This window comes from Xyrauchen texanus, chromosome 27 (genome assembly GCF_025860055.1).
Source record: "Xyrauchen texanus isolate HMW12.3.18 chromosome 27, RBS_HiC_50CHRs, whole genome shotgun sequence".
Classification (NCBI taxonomy): Eukaryota; Metazoa; Chordata; class Actinopteri; order Cypriniformes; family Catostomidae; genus Xyrauchen; species Xyrauchen texanus.
In genome coordinates, this window is record NC_068302.1 from 22,591,813 (window position 1) to 22,609,448 (window position 17,636).

Below are 17,636 nucleotides of genomic sequence, written 5' to 3' on the forward strand. Positions count from 1 at the left end.
ATTCACTTGTGAAATGGATTGCTGTGAACTGTATGCCAATGATTGACTTATGATCAATGCTATGGTAGTGAACAATACATTGTATTCTAAAGCCACTTTTTGTATTGTCTTATAAATGATTAACTCTTCTGCTACAAGAATGTAATGCATCTGAATTATCAGAATATTTTTTTATTTTATATATATATAAATATGATATATATATATATATATATCATTTTAAAATATTTAAAGATAACTATGAATAATTATTTAATCATTATATGTTGAATATTTTTATATGAGGGGCTTTCTCAGCAAATATTTGTATATGCGATTAAATGCGATTAATCGCAATTAATTAATTGGGACACCATGTAAACATTTTAATCGATTGACAGCCCTAATAATAATAGCTAACAAGTATCACAGCATAGGAGAGCTGAAGAGCATTTACACCTCTACCAGTCACAGATGTAAATAGCTTTCTTCATATGTTCACTTGTAATCATGACATTTTTAATACCATCATTTTTGCTAAACTGCCCGAATTGCAGACTCATTTATATAATTAATATTTAAAATCCTCTGTAGATTCCAGAGAAGCTTTCTGACAGGAATTCATGTGATGAACAGAGCTGTTTCTATTATGTCAACTGAGCCACATTAATTCTGTTATATTCAGTATTAATGTAGGACAAAGTAAAATACTGTTCAGTATGGGCATGTGATGGATGTTTAGTACACAGTGGTGTTTTCAATAACTTTTACATATTCAGCTATTAGCCATGATAATATGCGATAGGCTCAGAGTCAGTTTAAAATATTATTTTAAAAGCAGCACACTTTTTGTCACATAACAACACTCATAGAACAAATTTCTCACATCAAAACATAGCAAACAATACATCAAAAAGATAGAGCACATGTTGTTCTTGAATCTCGAATCCATTATTGTCCTCAAATCAATTAAAAACAAACAAAGAGATAAGAAGAAAGAGAGTTAAATCTGCCATATCGGGCATTGTGTGCAAGGCGCTCATGGGAAATGTAGATTTAATTTGTAGTGCTTTCACAAAAACAGTTCAAATAAAGCCATGCAACGAAGACGAGGGATTGGGGGAAAAATATTGTAAGGAATGGACTTCAGATCCCAGAATGCCGTGGACAAAATCCTGAGGAACGGGAGGAAGTGGGCTTGTCTCAGGTCTGGTCCAGCCATTCAGCACGCTTAGGAGCTTTGCAGGTGTGAATGTCGACGGCCTCCTCGCAGTCTTTGCACTCTACGGCGCAACACCATTTAAATTTGCACTCACACTTAGTGATGCGTTTTATGCGTGTGGTATCGTAGCCCCGCCCACAACACATGACCTCACAGCCGTCGGTACCCCGGGATGTTTTGTTACAAACCCGACCGGCAGTACCCAATGAACCTGGAACACAAAAGGAGGAAATTATTATATCTTAACAGAAAAGCATGCGGATTTCAGACCTGACGCAAGTCTCTAACATAGAATCCAAGTCAGTTCTCAAATCTTTGAGGTGGTCTTTCAAAGTTTTCAAGTCTTTTAAGGCAAGTCCAGTCTTTTGTCACAATTTGAACCCAAGTCAAGTCTCAAATCCTTTTTGGTGATAGGTTTCCTTTTGCTATGTTCCTCACACAATGCTATTTTATGACATCAAAACACTTTTACTATAGTACATGTCTTCATTTTAACATTTGCATTACATTACAACTACATTTATAAACAAGTTCAGATGCGATTCAATTGTTCAGAAGCTGCACTTAATGAGTGTTGCACTTGAGATGCAAACAACCGGGATACAAGTCCTGAAGAATGTGTCATAGAAGCTTCATCATATGATGTGGTTGCTTCAGCAATTGCATTTTTCAACTCATTTTGCTTTTTATGACACTATCCGTTAGGTTTAAGGTTAAGGTTTAGGGTAGGGAGGTAGGTTTATTTGACATAAAACTTGATAAGGCATTAACCTTAAAAAATAATCTGTGTGAGAGAATATTAACAGTAACTCGCTTTGAGAGCCACACAGTGGAAATATAACCTCAGAACAACCGTGATACATGTACTGATCCACGTAATATCATTTTGACAGTCAGCACTGTCATGTTTTTTTTTTTTTTTACATGAGATCTGGCTCAGTTGATGCCATCATGTTGAAGCATTCCTGCAGAATATAGGACCAATTACTGCATAATCTCGCAGGGAAAAAAAGATTTAGAATGCACAAGAGACTAGAGAAGTGTTCAAGAAAGAAATATTTCTTTAAATATTAGGTTTTTAAAAATGTAAGGTTTACCTTAAAAACCTCTCAAATTACATTTAGTTGCAAGTCACTTTATACTTAAGCACTTGAGTCTCTTTCTCAAATTTACATCTCTGCTATCTAGAAAATCTTCAGTGCTTTTGATATACAGGATTATCAGTAGGATTAACAAAATTCAAATGAACACAATTATATAAAATTATATCTGTCTTGTATAATGCAAATTGTGCTGAAGACCATAAATTAATCAGGCTGGTGTTTTTGTGTTTGTTGTTTGTGTTTGTTGTTGTTTTGCAAGGTTATACACACAGTGGAGAGTGAGGGTCTCTCTCCTTTAAAACAACGGTCCTGTAATCTCAGCCTGCCCTGTGGCCATGAGAACCAGAGAGTGATGGTTGTGCTGGCAGCTTTGAAAGAATAGGATTTGAAAAATGAGCCTGTTGTATCCTTGGGGTGCAAATTCCACTGGGGTGGTGGTGGTGTTTAGTGGGGTAAGCGCATTGACCCTCTGAAATCACTGAGCTGTAAGCTGTCTGTCTGACCCAAACACAATCCAAACACACACTCAAAGCATCAAACTGATGCATGAGCAGTGTCAGACTGCTGCAGAGCTTATCTAGAAAAGCAGAGTAACCTGCAGTAGCCTCATCTTAATTCCCGGCTCTCTGGAATACTTGACTCTGATTGGTCAATCACTGTCAAATAGTATTGTATTATGAATGCTAAACAGTATATTTGTCCACAAATTTGCAACCAGTCTCACACACTGCAAGTTTCATGTCTCTCGTATCACTCTGCCGGCTTTCTTCTCACGATGTAAAATAATTTCAACTCAAAATAATATTTTATGTCCATTTAATTACTTATTAGGTAAATCGCTGTGTACGTGTGATAATGTACAGTCAGCCGGTGATATCGCAAAATAAACTGACGGATCGGTGCGTTAAAACGTTTTTATGACATATGTAAAAATAGTGTGTTTTTCACTAAAACAGCACTACCATGTCTTAATAATTTCTCCTGTTGGGAATTATACTATTGTACTGATTGAGATTATATCTGGGATATAAAATAGAGAAATGTCTTGGCCTTGGCTATAGGTCACACTGGGTCACTGCTGAACAAAACAAACTAATTTACTTTAGGTCTCTATCTGTTAATAATGATGATAATGGGTTTTTTAGATTCAAGTGTGTGTGTTTGGCTCATTTTAACATTGGCATTATGCAGGTTTTCCATGTGATTCTTGGAGAGGTCTGTGTTTCCCAGTGGTGTGTGTTATCACAGTGAGTAGTGTTTGATTATCAAGGATTAACAGAGCAAAAAAACAAAAAAAAATCCAGTTTAACCTCTTCTGACATTGTCAAAGCCTATATTGCCCTTATACCCTCAAGGGCAGTATGGTCAGGTTTAGGGTTGTGCAGGTATGAGAGTAAATTTACTGCAGTTACTGAATCCTAACTCCCTCCGCAATATTGAGTCATGTAAAAATGTACTTGGCTTACCACTATCACACTGGATCTTAGAAGGAGTAAGAATTCTCTCAGATCTGTAACAGGCAGCCTGATCTCATGAAATTAACATGACAATGGCAAAGGTTTTGCTAAATAAAATGACGTGCTTCATTACCCGTGTTCAGTGAGGGGTGCCAAAAATGAGTGAAATGATGTTGTAATCGGACAAGGTTTTTAAGGTGAATATAAGATGGACGTTTTAATTAGTAAAGTGTACCTCCCTAACCTAAAACTTAACTTAAACAACTTAAACTTAAAAACTTAACCAATAGTTTCTCAAAGGATACATGAGAAGTGAACAAAACACACATCCTTAACCTAACCGATAATGTTTTAAAAGCAAATTCGACATGAAAAGCACATTTACTGAAGCAACCACATCACATCTTTCACTTCACTTTTACTTTCGTTTCGAGGGTCTTTGGCTGGGCTCAAGGCTCGGACTCCAAGCTTCATAAACATAATCATAACATAAAAGTTTTGTTTGAAAAAATAATTCTGTAACTGAGAAGAACTGACAAGATGACAAGTTGATCTGAACTTCTTTTTTTTATCACACTCAGCTGCATATCATCACAAACGCTGATTAAAATCCATAGTGATCCTGCAACCAATGACGGATAAAAATAACCTTGGCGGACATTTTGCAGTTTTGGTGCATTTTAAAATATAACCGTGTGAAAGCCATTCAAACCATGAAGAAAATACAACATTGTAACTATTTTATCCCTGTGTTTCGGAAAAATCAATCAAGCTACATGTCTGAAAACACTCAAATCACTATTGTAATTACAATTTTACTAATGTTGTTATTTTGTCAGAGAGAGATAGTTGCGGTGAGTCGTTGTGTGTCACCCCTGCACAATTTTTAACCGGCAAGTGTGTCATACATCTAACTGAAAAGAGCGAGATCTCAGCAAAACAGTCTGCATGTGTGACACCCCCGGCCAAAATGAGTTGTTTTGAGTCTTGAAGTGTTTTGTATATAATAACATAGCAGAGTGTGGGTAATAGAGTGAACAGCATGTGTTTATAAAGTCATAATCAGCCATAGTACCCGTGATTTTTGTGAAAGTAAGTAAAACACACTAAACAGTTATTGTAGCACCTCAAGAGTTCATTTCTGCAGAAAACTGCAGCAAAACATAGAAAGCATCATGTAAAACAAAGTGCAAAAATTTAATTATAGTAATTTTCATTCAGAGACTAGGTTCGAAACATGAATAATTGTGATTTCTCTCATAAACAGGACTTTCTGAGGAACTTATATTATTTTCTCACCTGCCAGGCATCAGAGAGGATGAGCTATGTCTGCTCTCTGATTCTGAGAAATCCAAGATTAATTTCATTAATACTGAGTGAGTCAACAGCAGAGCCGAGTATTTATGTCATTAGTAATGTGTGAGTCACCAGTATAGTTTAATGTTTGTTTCATTCTTACTAAATAAGTCAGATGTACTGTTTAGAATTTACATTCCTGCAAAGGTGTCCAACGCTGCAATGATTTTGCTCAAACAGTTTAGTTAGGGATTTGTTCAAAACACTTAACAGTAAATATGAAACTTCTACTGTTAACATACAAACTCAGCCATAATGTAATAATACAAGCTATCTAATTTTGGGTTTTTTACATTTTGTATACTTTAAACTTTATACAAAATTTAAGAAAAACAAGACACATGCTGAGTGTCATGACAACAAAAAAACTTATATTTAATTCACACAAAACCAAAGCCTAAGCGCTGACCTTTTAAACTTTAACACAATTTTTCATATTTCCTTAGTTATTTAAGGTTTTTTTCATCTCTCTTACCTGCAGCTTTGTCCACGAGGCAATAATCCGGAGAGTTCTCGAAGTAAACCAGGTCATTTTTGGTGGCTTTCCTGAAGTCTTTATTAGCTACTGTGAATCCTGTCCCATCTTGGTTCATGGTGACCTCGATGGCGCCATTGTATTTCTTGCGTAGGTAATCGCCTGTTTTACGGAAATCGGACATTGCCAACCAGCAGGTTCTCAGAGTGCATGACCCACTGACACCGTGACACTTACACTCCAGTTTCATAAAGCGCTTTACAGCCTGTTAAAAAGAGAGAAAGAGAAATAGAAAAGGATCCTTAGTAGAAATTATATGAACAGTTCCCACATGACTGAGGATAGCAAAAGAATGTAAACAGTATTACATTTTAACATTACCACAGGACAGTGGCATTGTTTTATTTATATGTTAGTATATGTCAGTATTTATGTGCCAGAATACTATGATGTTTAGTTTTAATAAGGCAATTCATTATAAGAATTTAGCAGGTTTCCCCACACTAATGGTACAGTAACATTTTATAACATCTTTATAACAGCTTTGTAAATGTGTAATATAAAAAAAAAAGTGAAAAGCCGCTGTTCTCACCATTCTCCCACAGCGGCTGTTATGAAGGTTCATGAGTGCATGTGCGTCCTTCACACTTCGCTCTTTTGCATCTACAAAGTCTTTGGCGAACTTTATCCCATAGTTGATGTTATCACTGCAGCCACCCCAGTCAAACTCCCCTCGTTCGTCGCTGGCCCGGCCACGCTTGTGCGGGTCACAGTTGCATGTCTTTAGCTCCCCCTGACTGCAGGCACGGGTAATGGTGAACACCACTCCTGCCGAGGAGATTGCGTATACGAATGCCGCCTCACGACTGCCTGCACGCACAATACATTAAGTATCAAAACTCACACTTAGGTCCTTAATCAGACACTCCAACACACTTAATCGTATCCTCCGTTGTGCTCAAAAGAGAATCATATAATCCCAAACAGCACTTCTGATTTGTCCGCCAGTAACCAGCCTCTAGGGGTGTGTCTAGCCCCAGTGTGAGTGTTTGGCTTAAATATTAGTGCATGCCTAATCCATCCAGGGCGGGCCATTCTCTGCTAGGATAAACTGTTTGAAGGCTAGTGAACTGCCTGTGTTAGCCTTGGTTGGTGGTTATTTCTTACCCTCACGTCCTTTCTGAACATTGCCTTTGTGTTTAACCCCGTGTATGCTGATTCATTTGGCATAAGTGAATATAAGAAAACTACCACAATGTAAATTGTCCATCCCTCTGTATAGTACAAAGGGATGTCAATTATTTAATCACAATTTTGTGATTAAGTCAAAAGTGTGAACTTCAAAAGCTGTGTTATGGTTTTTAATGTGCAATTTGAATCTGAATCTGATTATCAAATTGAAGAAAATCTAGATATTTACATGTGCATTTAAATATTGAATATATTTGCATACTTTTATGAGAAAGTAAACACATTTTATTTGTGAATGGCAACATCTTATGTTGCTGGACATAAAACCAAATGCATTCTTGCATTTAAAAAAGCTTGTTGCAGCAGAAGGGATGGAACAGAATGCAGGTGCCTCCATATGCATTTTCGAACGTTTAAGTTCCACTAACTTGACACAGCTCACTCAGTGCAATGACATCTGGAGGATATCTATGTTTGAATCATACTATCATTCATGCAGCAAAGATATTCTCTGAAGAAACATATTTTTTAAGATAATCTTCTCTTGGCAACCTCTCCAACTCTAATTCCATTTCATAAACTGAATACGCACTGTGCTGCAAGAGATTGTCTGCCTGCCAGAATCCTCTCTCCAAACATTTACATCCTCCATGCCTGTTTATGTGGTAAAGAGGCAAAGAGAATGCTGGAGGAGTGATATTTTCACACATGGATCTTTGGAACTTTGTATAAAGGCCAAAAAGAAAGCACATTCATTTACAGTGAAAATTTCTTGAGTAAACTTCAGGTTTGAACAGTCCCACAGGTAGAATCAAGTGAGCCTGTGGAGTTTTGTCTATTTATCAGACCTGCCTAGGGACAGCTGTAAATGTGTCTGGATTCCTGTGAGATCTGAGAGTTTACATTAATATCTCACAGTGATATACATTGATGAACATGTCCAAGAGAATAACTATTTTAAAGCTATACGGAGTAACTGTTGTTAAAGTGTAGTATGCTTATTCACCATATGAGATTAATATCCATGAATGCATAAGGTATCATTAGGTAACAATGCAAAATATAATTTTTACATTATGTTTTTAATCTTGTTTAAAGTTAGTTTATAAAAAAATATATTGGTTCATTCTTAGTTTGTAATGCATTAACTATTAAAGTTTAATTTATATAACTTTTAATTGTAGAAATGTATAGTCAAATGTTCAAATTAATGTTAACCAAGATTAATAAATGAATAAATAAAAGTGTATAGTTCATTTTAAGTTCATGTTAACTAATGTAGTTAACTAATGCTAACCAATGGAATCTTATTTTAACTACATTTGCTCAATTAATGCCAAAGCAAATGTAGTTGTTTTGCCATTTATCAAACTGTATTGTCTACAGCTTAGGAATTTTGTTTAAGTTCATACTCCTCATTGATTTTCATTTTAGAATTTCATTTGAAAAATTACTTTAAAATGAAAGATTACGTACACCTTTTTAAGATTTCTCAATTAGTCATGCAATTCAAATGTGTAAATCTTAAAAATAGACAGACATATTTTGGATTGTTCATTGGCTGACTGTACATTATCCAACTAACAACATGGAGTGATACAAGAGACATGATACTAGCACAAGTGTGTATGAAATCGGTTGCCAACAGTCAATATACAAACACATTTGATCAGAATAAAGTATTCCAGACATCTGTGTAATAAAGAGAGAGAACCTTTTTAGAACTGAGGTTGATATCTGTTTCCCATCATGTGGAAACAATACTGAGGTTGCACTTATGCACTGTGCAGTCCAGCACCTCGGGTCTCTGAAATCACTCATGCCCAATCACATGTTTTGCTGATGACCCCATGTTCCTCACTTTCGTTTTCTAAAACACACACAATTTTCAAGTACTTACTGCGTTGTATGACTCTTCCAAATACAGTATGGTCTCTGTCCAAGGCGCTGCAGTTCCAGCGATGATTGCGGAACTGATGCTGGCACTCTCGAATCCACTCTTTAGATCCACCCCCAATCGACTGCATGATGTCTGGGTATTTCTGACACAACTGTCTCTGTTTATTGACCAGCCCAGGAATATTGTCACAGATTACACGGGCCCCGAGGGCACCAATATACCTAAAACACACACACATAGTGGCTTAAACCTGAATTCCCCCAAACAATTACAATTAGATTATTTTTGCCAGTTGCTACTCTGAAAGTACATATCCTTGTTTAAGCATCCAGACCAGATCAACATAGCACACTCAGTCTGAAGTAAACATTCAGTGATTAGACATTGTCTGATGCCACAGAATATGATGACTGAGTTTGATTATTCCTTGAATCTTGCCAGTCATTAGTTTAGTTAAAGAGGGAAGTTTATCAACAGACATATGACATCACACGTAAACAGGCATTTACAAACAAACCATTGGAAGAGCCAATGTTAGTTATGGTTTTAAATATGCTTGCATAATAAGCTAGTAATACCAACAGATTTGAAACCAGCTTTTGAGCCCAAGGTGAGCATCAACCCCCTAAAATTCATCTCAGCCTCCCTAAAATATTTAACTCTAAATAAGCATGCAAATCTTTTAAACACCATCAGCCGCAGCACTGCACTAGTTTGAAGTGGGAGACTGCTTTGGTGACCTTTTCCACCTGTAAAGAATAAAGAGCAAGCCAATAGCATTTTAGTGCAGGCTGTAGAGTAGCATATCATCGGTTTGACCCACTGAACAAAACTGCCTGATTCCCCTATTCTATTCATGAATGAGCAAGGTTTATTGTCTTTTGACCATCTAAAAGAGAGGAGGCATTTCATTCGTTTTGTTCGGTAATTTCGTTTAACAAGGAGAGAAGGGGGCTGGATGAATTAAGAGTAAAAGTGACTAATGAGATTACAATGACATCAGGACATAATTCAAATTTGTAATTTGTTTAAGCTAACATTGTTGTACTTTTTGGATAGCTTGATAGTCACACACAGCGGTTCACATAGTGAAAGATATGCTTTGTCTCATTTTTGGGGAAATGCTTCTGATGCTTAAACACTTTGCTGAAGTCTCTTAGTAGGCATGCAGATTTTTTTTTCCCCTTTTCTCCCACTTTGTAATGTAAAATTCCCAATGCACTTAAGCGCATTTCTGGTGGCGGAGGACGAATCTCAGTCGCCCCCTTGTCTGAGACCGTCAATCCACGCATCTTATCACGTGGCTTGGTGTGCGCGTTACCGCGGAGACATAACGCGTGTGGAGGCGTCCATGCACAACTCACCATGTGCACCACCGAGAGCGAGAACCACATATTATAGGGACCATGAGGAGGTTACCCCACGTGTCTCTACCCTCCCTAGCAACTGGGCCAATTTGGTTGCTTAGGAGACCTGGCAGGAGTCACTCAGCATGCCCAGGATTTGAACTCACGACTCCAGGGGTGGTAGTCAGCTTCAATACTCGTTGAGCTATCCAGCGTTTTGTCTAGCTGTGGTTAAAAAAATGAGATGAGCACTATTTAAATTAACATACAAGTTATTCTCACTTTTATAGTGCTTGTTTGTCATTTTTCAGAATAAATTAATGTGTATGTACTATATTTGCTTGTTACGTCTTTTATATTGTTGAGAACTGGATAGGTATAAGGGGAAGCGAAATGGTAAAGTGCTCGAAATATCTATATAATAGTGTAATTTAACAACAATTGTTGTGACTACATTTACTTGACTGTTACATGTTTTTATTGTTAATACTTGGTTAGGTTTTGGAATTAGTTTGGGTTAGTCGATCCAAAATATTGGTATGATCAATATAATGTAACTAAAATAGAGAATTTATATATATACATAATAAAACATTTGCAATTAAATACGCAATACAAATATCAGAATATTGCAGAGCCTGATGGAATCGCCAGAACTGAGGAACAAACTTTCTGTCAATTTTGCTTTCATGGTGCATCCGTTGCTATGGATAATGTTTACCCTGATAAGTAAACCATTTGCGTGTTAATTTCTTTAAAACACTGTGGCTGTGTGGAGCTATCAAAACATTGTTTTGTTTGTTGGAACATCCTAACCAGACCAACATAACAACATCTGCTCAACCAATGGCACGAGTTTGGGGCAAAACTACCTGTTTGCACTACTAATGGAAGACAGAGATCATGTTCAGTAAACAATTAAAAACAATCATTATTTTTATTAAATTGTTCAGTGATGCTAGTGGCACACTTCGCCTTTAATTAACTGCATTTTTTTGGATATTATAGTGCTCTCTCTCTCTTTCTCTCTGTGTAGTTTCCACTCCTGTTTTGGCTGTCCCATTCCATCACTGTCCAACATTTGTTTACTGTTTCTCTAATGCATACAACAGCAAGCCTGGTCTCAGCCTTCACAGAAGCATAAACTTTCTCATGACAGAATATGGGAGGATTTAGGTCTCATTAACATTTTAGTTTGCAAACATTTTTAAATGAGAATACAGAGTTACAACCTTTCGTGAAACAATATTTGTGAATCAACCTCCTGGATCACAGCCTGCCCATGTGTGTTCCTCCCACAATGATATCCAATTTGACTGTGATTATAGGGTTTATCAGCCACTGCTCTTTGTGTTTGATAGTTAAAGATTGAGAAAACACACACAAATACACACCAGGCTGGTCCTACAGACTGTGATGGGGTGCAGGTTGTCTTTACCAGCATCAGTAAATCATTATCCATAGGACCACAACCACATGCTGTAAAAACACAGTAAAATGTGTTCTCATTTACACTGCATGTCTGTGTGTGTAGTTAGGCTTGACTGGGTAAAGAATGTATGACTGTAGAAATTTGTCACTTCTATTACCAAGTAGTGGTTAACCCCCTCTCTCTCTCCATTTCTCTACAACTTTCTCTACAACAGTCTGTGTGTAAAACAGTTCTCAGGTCCTTTTGATGGAAGAGCAAACTCAGTAAAAGGGTTAAAGTGATCACACAGAAAATCAACATGTTGCTTCTGAAAGTTCATGTGCCCTAAATCAACTCAGTTCGACTGTGAACACATTTCCCTCTGGCGCAACCTTCAAAACACATGTTCTGATCTGGGATTCAGAAAATAATTACGTTCATATAAACAATGTTGTGCCCAATTCTGACGTTGCATTTTCACTCTAAAATCAAATTTTTACTTAATTGACGGTTAGGTTCAGGGTTTGAAAATATAACTAATTTTTGGCGCCATTCTGTGGAGTTCACATGTGCCCATACCTTTAACAAAATTTCCAGCTTCGGCCACTGGGGGCAGTTATTGTAATTTCGGTAAGCACAGACCAATTTTAGCAGCAAAACTTTCTAACTACTGTTGCCGAATTTACAATGTGATCAGTCTGTAGGAGTGGAGATTAGGGCAGAACGATTTGGAAGAAAAATGTAATTGCAATTATTTTATAGAATATTGCGATTGTGATTTGAACTGCAATATGATTATTAATATTATTAAAAAACCTAGTAAGTAGGGCATGCTGAGTGATTCCAGCCAGGTCTCCTAAGTAACCAAATTGGCCCGGTTGCTAGGGAGGGTAGACTCACATGGGGTAACATCCTATAATGGGCGCTATAATGTGGTTCGCTCTCGCAGAGGCACGTGGTGAATTGTGCGTGGATGGTGTGAAGAATAGAGTGAAGCCTCCACACGCACTGTCTCCATGGTAATGCGCTCAACAAGCCATGTGATAAGATGTGCGGGTTGACATCTCAGACGCGGAAGCAACTGAGATTCGTCCCCCGCCACCCAGATTGAGGCGAGTCACTACGCCACCACGAGGACCTAGAGCGCATTGGGAATTGGGCATTTCAAATTGGGGAGAAAAGGGGAGGAAAAAATAATCTGCATGTCTACTGAGAAACTTCAACACACACACACACACACACACACACACAAATTGTAAGTTAAACCCAAATTAAGTCAAGGGAAAACATGCTGCAGTTATCATCTTCCCAGTCATCAGTTCAGTGTGTTCCAGTTTTTGTCCATTTTGTGATAGGGTCACAGCCCACTTTTTGTCATTTTATTTTGGAACACAATAATTTATGTTAATAACTTATTAAGTACTATAATATACGTTATTATGGAAATAGATTTTTGTATACTAATACTACTACTACTACTACTACTACTAATAATAATAATAATTATTATTATTCTTTTTGTTTGATGTATTTGTGATTATTATTATTAAACAGTAACATATTATTATCAAACAGGACAATATACAGTAAATGTAATAGTTTTATAACAATTAAGCCTTTATTTTGGTGGAAGATGTTTCTGTTTGTATTAGAGTTGAAAATCGCTGTGTCCAAATATACTTACCTCCCTACTATATATTAATGCCAAAAACAGTATGCCAATGGAGTAGTATGTCCGAATTCTCAGATTTTATCAAACAGTAAGCGAGAAATCAGCTCATAAGCCTTAAGCGTGCTTTGAGTGTGTGTAAATATGGTACAGAGAACAGAGCTGCGTACATACAGTAAGCGCAAGGAGCAGCATGTGCAGACTTTTTATTTAATTAAATCACAGCCTTTGGGGTTTGATAATCGCACTACATCATAGTGCTATTTAGATTGTATTTCGATTAATCGTTCAACCCTAGCTGATATGCATAATCACAGGGTCCTAAAGTTCCGAGGGGTCTGCTGTTCTGGAGGTGATTTGGATCAGTAATAGGAAGAAGTAATAGGAAGAAGTTTTGAATGATTTGGGCCATGTTCTGTTTAATTTTTGGATAATTGTCAGAGTTTGTGTGTGCCATAAGCTTCCCTCTTTCTCTCCCCAGACTGTTATGTAGTAGATGAACTGGCTGGACTAGTCTATGGACAAAAATTCAAAGGTCAAAAATAATTGAAGTTCACATCAAAGGGCACACACACACTTTTCTATCTCTCACTGTGTGAAAGTCCAGAGCTGGCTTTTGTCTTGCTTCATCTGTGTGTGTGTCTGTGAAATAAGTTCACTGTTATGAGACACTAACAGGCCGTCCAGTAGCTTAAGAGGATTCCTGCTCTGTCTGCTTAAGGTGATGGATGAGCAGATCAGAGAGAGAGAGAGAGAGAGAGAGAGAGAGAGAGAGAGAGAGAGACCTTTTCTCTATCTCTTGTGAGTGCCTCACATTGGGAATGTCAGCTTGACTTATTACAACCTGATAGTGACAAAAGGCTTGCTTTTTGCCTGGGCTCTACAAACCTGTGCTTGCTTCTCTCCTCTCTATTTCTGTCTTTTTTCTGTATTTTGCTGTTAGTAAAGAATGTACTTTAACTCTTGATAAAGTTGAAAAGTGTTCAAACATTTACCCTGGTGGCCAAAAGTTTGGAATAAAGTTTGGAAAATATTTGCTGTTATGGAAAGAAATTGGTACTTTTATTCACCAAAGTAGCATTCAACTGATCACATTGTATATTCAGGACATTAATAACGTGCAAAATTACTGTTACAATTTGAAGAAGAAAAAAAATCAGAACTTCTTAAACTACTTCAAAGAGTTCTCATCTAAAAATCCTCCACGTGCAGCAATGAGAGCTTTGCAGATTCTTGTCATTCTAGCTGTCATTTTGTCCAGATACTCAGGTGACATTTCAACCCAAGCTTCCTGTAGCACTTGCCATAGATGTGGCTGTCTTGTCGGGCATTTCTCACACACCTTACAGTCGTGCTGATCCCACAAAACCTCAATGGGGTTAAGATCCATAACACTCTTTTGCAATTATCTGTTGTCCAATGTCTGCGTTTCTTTGCCTGCACTAACCTTTTCTTTAGTTTTTCTGTTTCAAAAGGGTTTTTTCTTTGCAATTCTTCTCATAAGGCCACTCCTGAGTCTTCTCTTTACTGTTTTACATGAAACTGGTGTTGAGTGGGTAGAATTCAATGAAGCTGTCAGTTGAGGACATGTGAGGCATCTATTTCTCAAACTAAAGACTCTGATGAACTTATCCTCTTGTTTAGTTTTACATCTGGCCTTCGCATCTCATTCTGTCCTTGTTAGAGCCAGTTGTCCTTTGTCTTTGAGGACTGTAGTGTTCACCTTTGTATGAAACCTTCAGTTTTTTGGCAATTTCAAGCATTGTATAGCCTTCATTACTCAAAACAATGATTGACTAGTGATTTTCTAGAACCAAATTAGCAATTTAGCATGATAACTCATGATAAGGTGTTAGAGTGATGGCTTCTGGAAATGGGGCCTGTCTAAATTTGATCAAAAAGGACATTTTCAAATAGTGATGTTGCTGTTTTTTACATCAATAATGTCCTGACTATACTTTGTGATTAGTTGAATGCCACTTTGGTGAAATAAAGTATCCATTTCCTTCCAAAACAGTAAAATCTGTACATTATTCCAAACTTTTGGCCACCAGTGTATCTGATTTTTAACACTGCTTTTGTTTTTGCTTGTTGTAATGAGCAAAACATAAAACTAAATTGAAAAACTTTTGTCTGATTTTGAGTCACAAAACTTTCTCTCCCCCACACACATAACCACATGCCCATATAGCCTACTAATAATAAAATAACAAGCACACTCCAACCGCATATATGCAATGAACATGTGGCTGGTTATTTCAAGATCGTTCAGCCTCATTGTACTGTAGTCACCAGCTAAGTGTGTAAGCAGGAGGCCCGACCCATTTTTGCAGTTATTTCATTTATTTCTCCGTTACTGCCTGGCATAACACCAAGAGCACACCATGAAATCTTAAGTCATAACTCTGAAATATTGATGTACAGTGCCTGTAAACATGCGTTCTGGTATCGGGGAAAATCCCATCCCTCATGTAGCCTACGTTTACAAAGGTTTTTTGAGGGGGAGAAGGGCGTGTTTTGTGCGTTTCTGGAATAATTACGTTTTAAGGACCAATTTCTTGGTGGGGTGAGAGGTGCGATCTGCACGCGCAACCTGTGTGTTCACTGGAGTTGTGTTCACTCTCTACCTCTGTCTGCCCCATATACACATCCGATAAACATTAAAGAGCAGACATTTCTTAAAAAAAATAAATAAAAATACACCAAGTTTTCACATTAAATTAACCTCTAATCTGTGTATTTTAACAAAGTAATAGTAGAATTCTAGCTCACGTAAACGAAAACACCTGTTCACCGCCACTATTCATCTAACTTTAAATAATATACTATAATACTGCAATATCATAACTATTGTAAACAGTTCAAACTTTGTAACCCCCTAAATGGCAACAACTCAGTCACACAGAGCAGAAAAAAGCCCGGTTTCTGCGCGCGAGTGTGCAAAACCAGCGGCGCGCGGAGATGCTTGACGCTACTTACCACCAGGACGAGTCCACGCGAGGTGTGAGGATGAGCAGGAGGAATATGAGCGCGCAACACAACCGTGTGGAGGCACGAGTACCGCAGGGTGAGGATGAACCGCTTCTGATTAAATGTCTTAATCCTGAGCTTCCGGAAGCAACGGCAGATCTCTTGAGAATCCGGGGCGACACAAGAACTTTACTGAAGCCAAACATAGTTAAACGTGTCCCCCAGCAACGACAAGAAAACACAATTCTGTATTGCAGGTAATGAGTGTAACGAACGTTTAGGTCTGCAGGGACCTGTTGAAAATCAGGGTTCTGATAGTGGGACAAATGTAGAGCTCCGTGCACGGACAAATATCATGCATCTGCCCAGACATTAGCGTGTGCCATATAAAAGTATTCCCAGAGAGCTGGCAACCGCAGCAGAAATAATCCAAGCCAGACGGCAGGTCCAGAGAGCGTTGGAAGACCTCTCACTCTTCTTTTTCTTTTCTTTTTTTTTCTTCCCTCCCTTCTGAGATCAGATGAAGTCTCATGCAAGTTAATCAGAGAAATCGACAACTTTTCCACCTTTTCTCCTTTGCGTTCAGAACAGATATCATCCCCAGTGCTGTGAAATACGCGCCTCTCCGTTTTTCCATTGGAGTCGCCTCGCGCTTTCTGCGCGCGCTGATAGTAGACCGCGTGAGATAAACCGGAGCGATGAACTGTGCGAACTGTAGACCAAGGGGTGGGCGACGGGGGGAAAGAGAGGCGATAGGAATGTTGACAGCCCGCCGTCCCTTCGCTCTTATTGGGTAGAGTTTACAGAGACCGGAGCCGCAGGGATGCTTCGGCTCGCTCATGATACGCGCCGTTCTCCGGTCAGTGGAGACATGCGCCACGCTCCTTTCAACGACTCGAAAACGCCAGTCGAACAACACACAGCATCTTCATTTACACACCATGCTGGAGGTCATAGTCACAAACACAGGCAAATAAATACATAAAAACCATCTACGTTGGATTTTAGTTAGATTCTGCGGCGGGTTGATATATATATATATATATATATATATATATATATATATATATATATATATATATATATATATATATATATATATTACAGGTTATTCTCATGAATAATCTAATATATAAATTAATTTATGTAAACTCAGAAGTCCCTCTTGGTTTACTTCAGTTTTTTTCAATACCAAACATTAGATTATTAGTTATAATAACAACAATATAATTAGTAGTGGTAGTAGTAGTATTAATTGAACAACAATTGTACCACTCAAGCATGCAGTATTCACACAGATTACGCAATAAGAGGGCTTAAGCATCAGGAGAGCTGCGCGTGTCTGAATACACAACTTTATGTTTACAGATAAGGTTCTAGAGCTTGCACGAGTACTGCTGTGTATAAACATCGCGCAGATTCCAGTTTCAAAACATCACATAGTTGCCTTTTGCATGACTCTGGATGAGTGAAAACATTCTAGTGCCTCATTTGAGTCTGTCTGTTATGAAATTGCAGCATCATAAATTTGAATGGCTTTAATGCTGTAAAATAGAC

At 37.8% G+C, this 17,636-nt stretch overlaps 1 protein-coding gene across 1 annotated transcript; it reads right to left on the bottom strand.

The window, feature by feature from the left end:
* Positions 1-410: 410 nt before the first annotated feature.
* LOC127620628 (protein Wnt-2b-A) lies at positions 411-16,756 on the bottom strand. The gene is made up of 5 exons (XM_052093812.1): positions 16,089-16,756; positions 8,684-8,904; positions 6,185-6,462; positions 5,593-5,857; positions 411-1,412 (listed from the first exon to the last, which is right to left on the bottom strand). Exons 1-5 carry the CDS (start codon positions 16,283-16,285, stop codon positions 1,183-1,185), a joined length of 1,191 nt encoding a protein of 396 aa, XP_051949772.1. The 5' UTR covers positions 16,286-16,756; the 3' UTR covers positions 411-1,182.
* Between the last annotated feature and the right edge of the window lie 880 nt (positions 16,757-17,636).

Excerpts from the sequence above, each read along its gene's own strand:
- LOC127620628 (XM_052093812.1), bottom strand. The coding sequence starts at position 16,285 with ATGTTTGGCTTCAGTAAAGTTCTTGTGTCGCCCCGGATTCTCAAGAGA. Across the intron at positions 8,905-16,088 it reads CGCGTGGACTCGTCCTGGTG|GTATATTGGTGCCCTCGGGG; the intron begins GTAAGTAGCGTC and ends TGTGTGTTTTAG. Across the intron at positions 6,463-8,683 it reads TGGAAGAGTCATACAACGCA|GCAGTCGTGAGGCGGCATTC; the intron begins GTAAGTACTTGA and ends TTGTGCGTGCAG.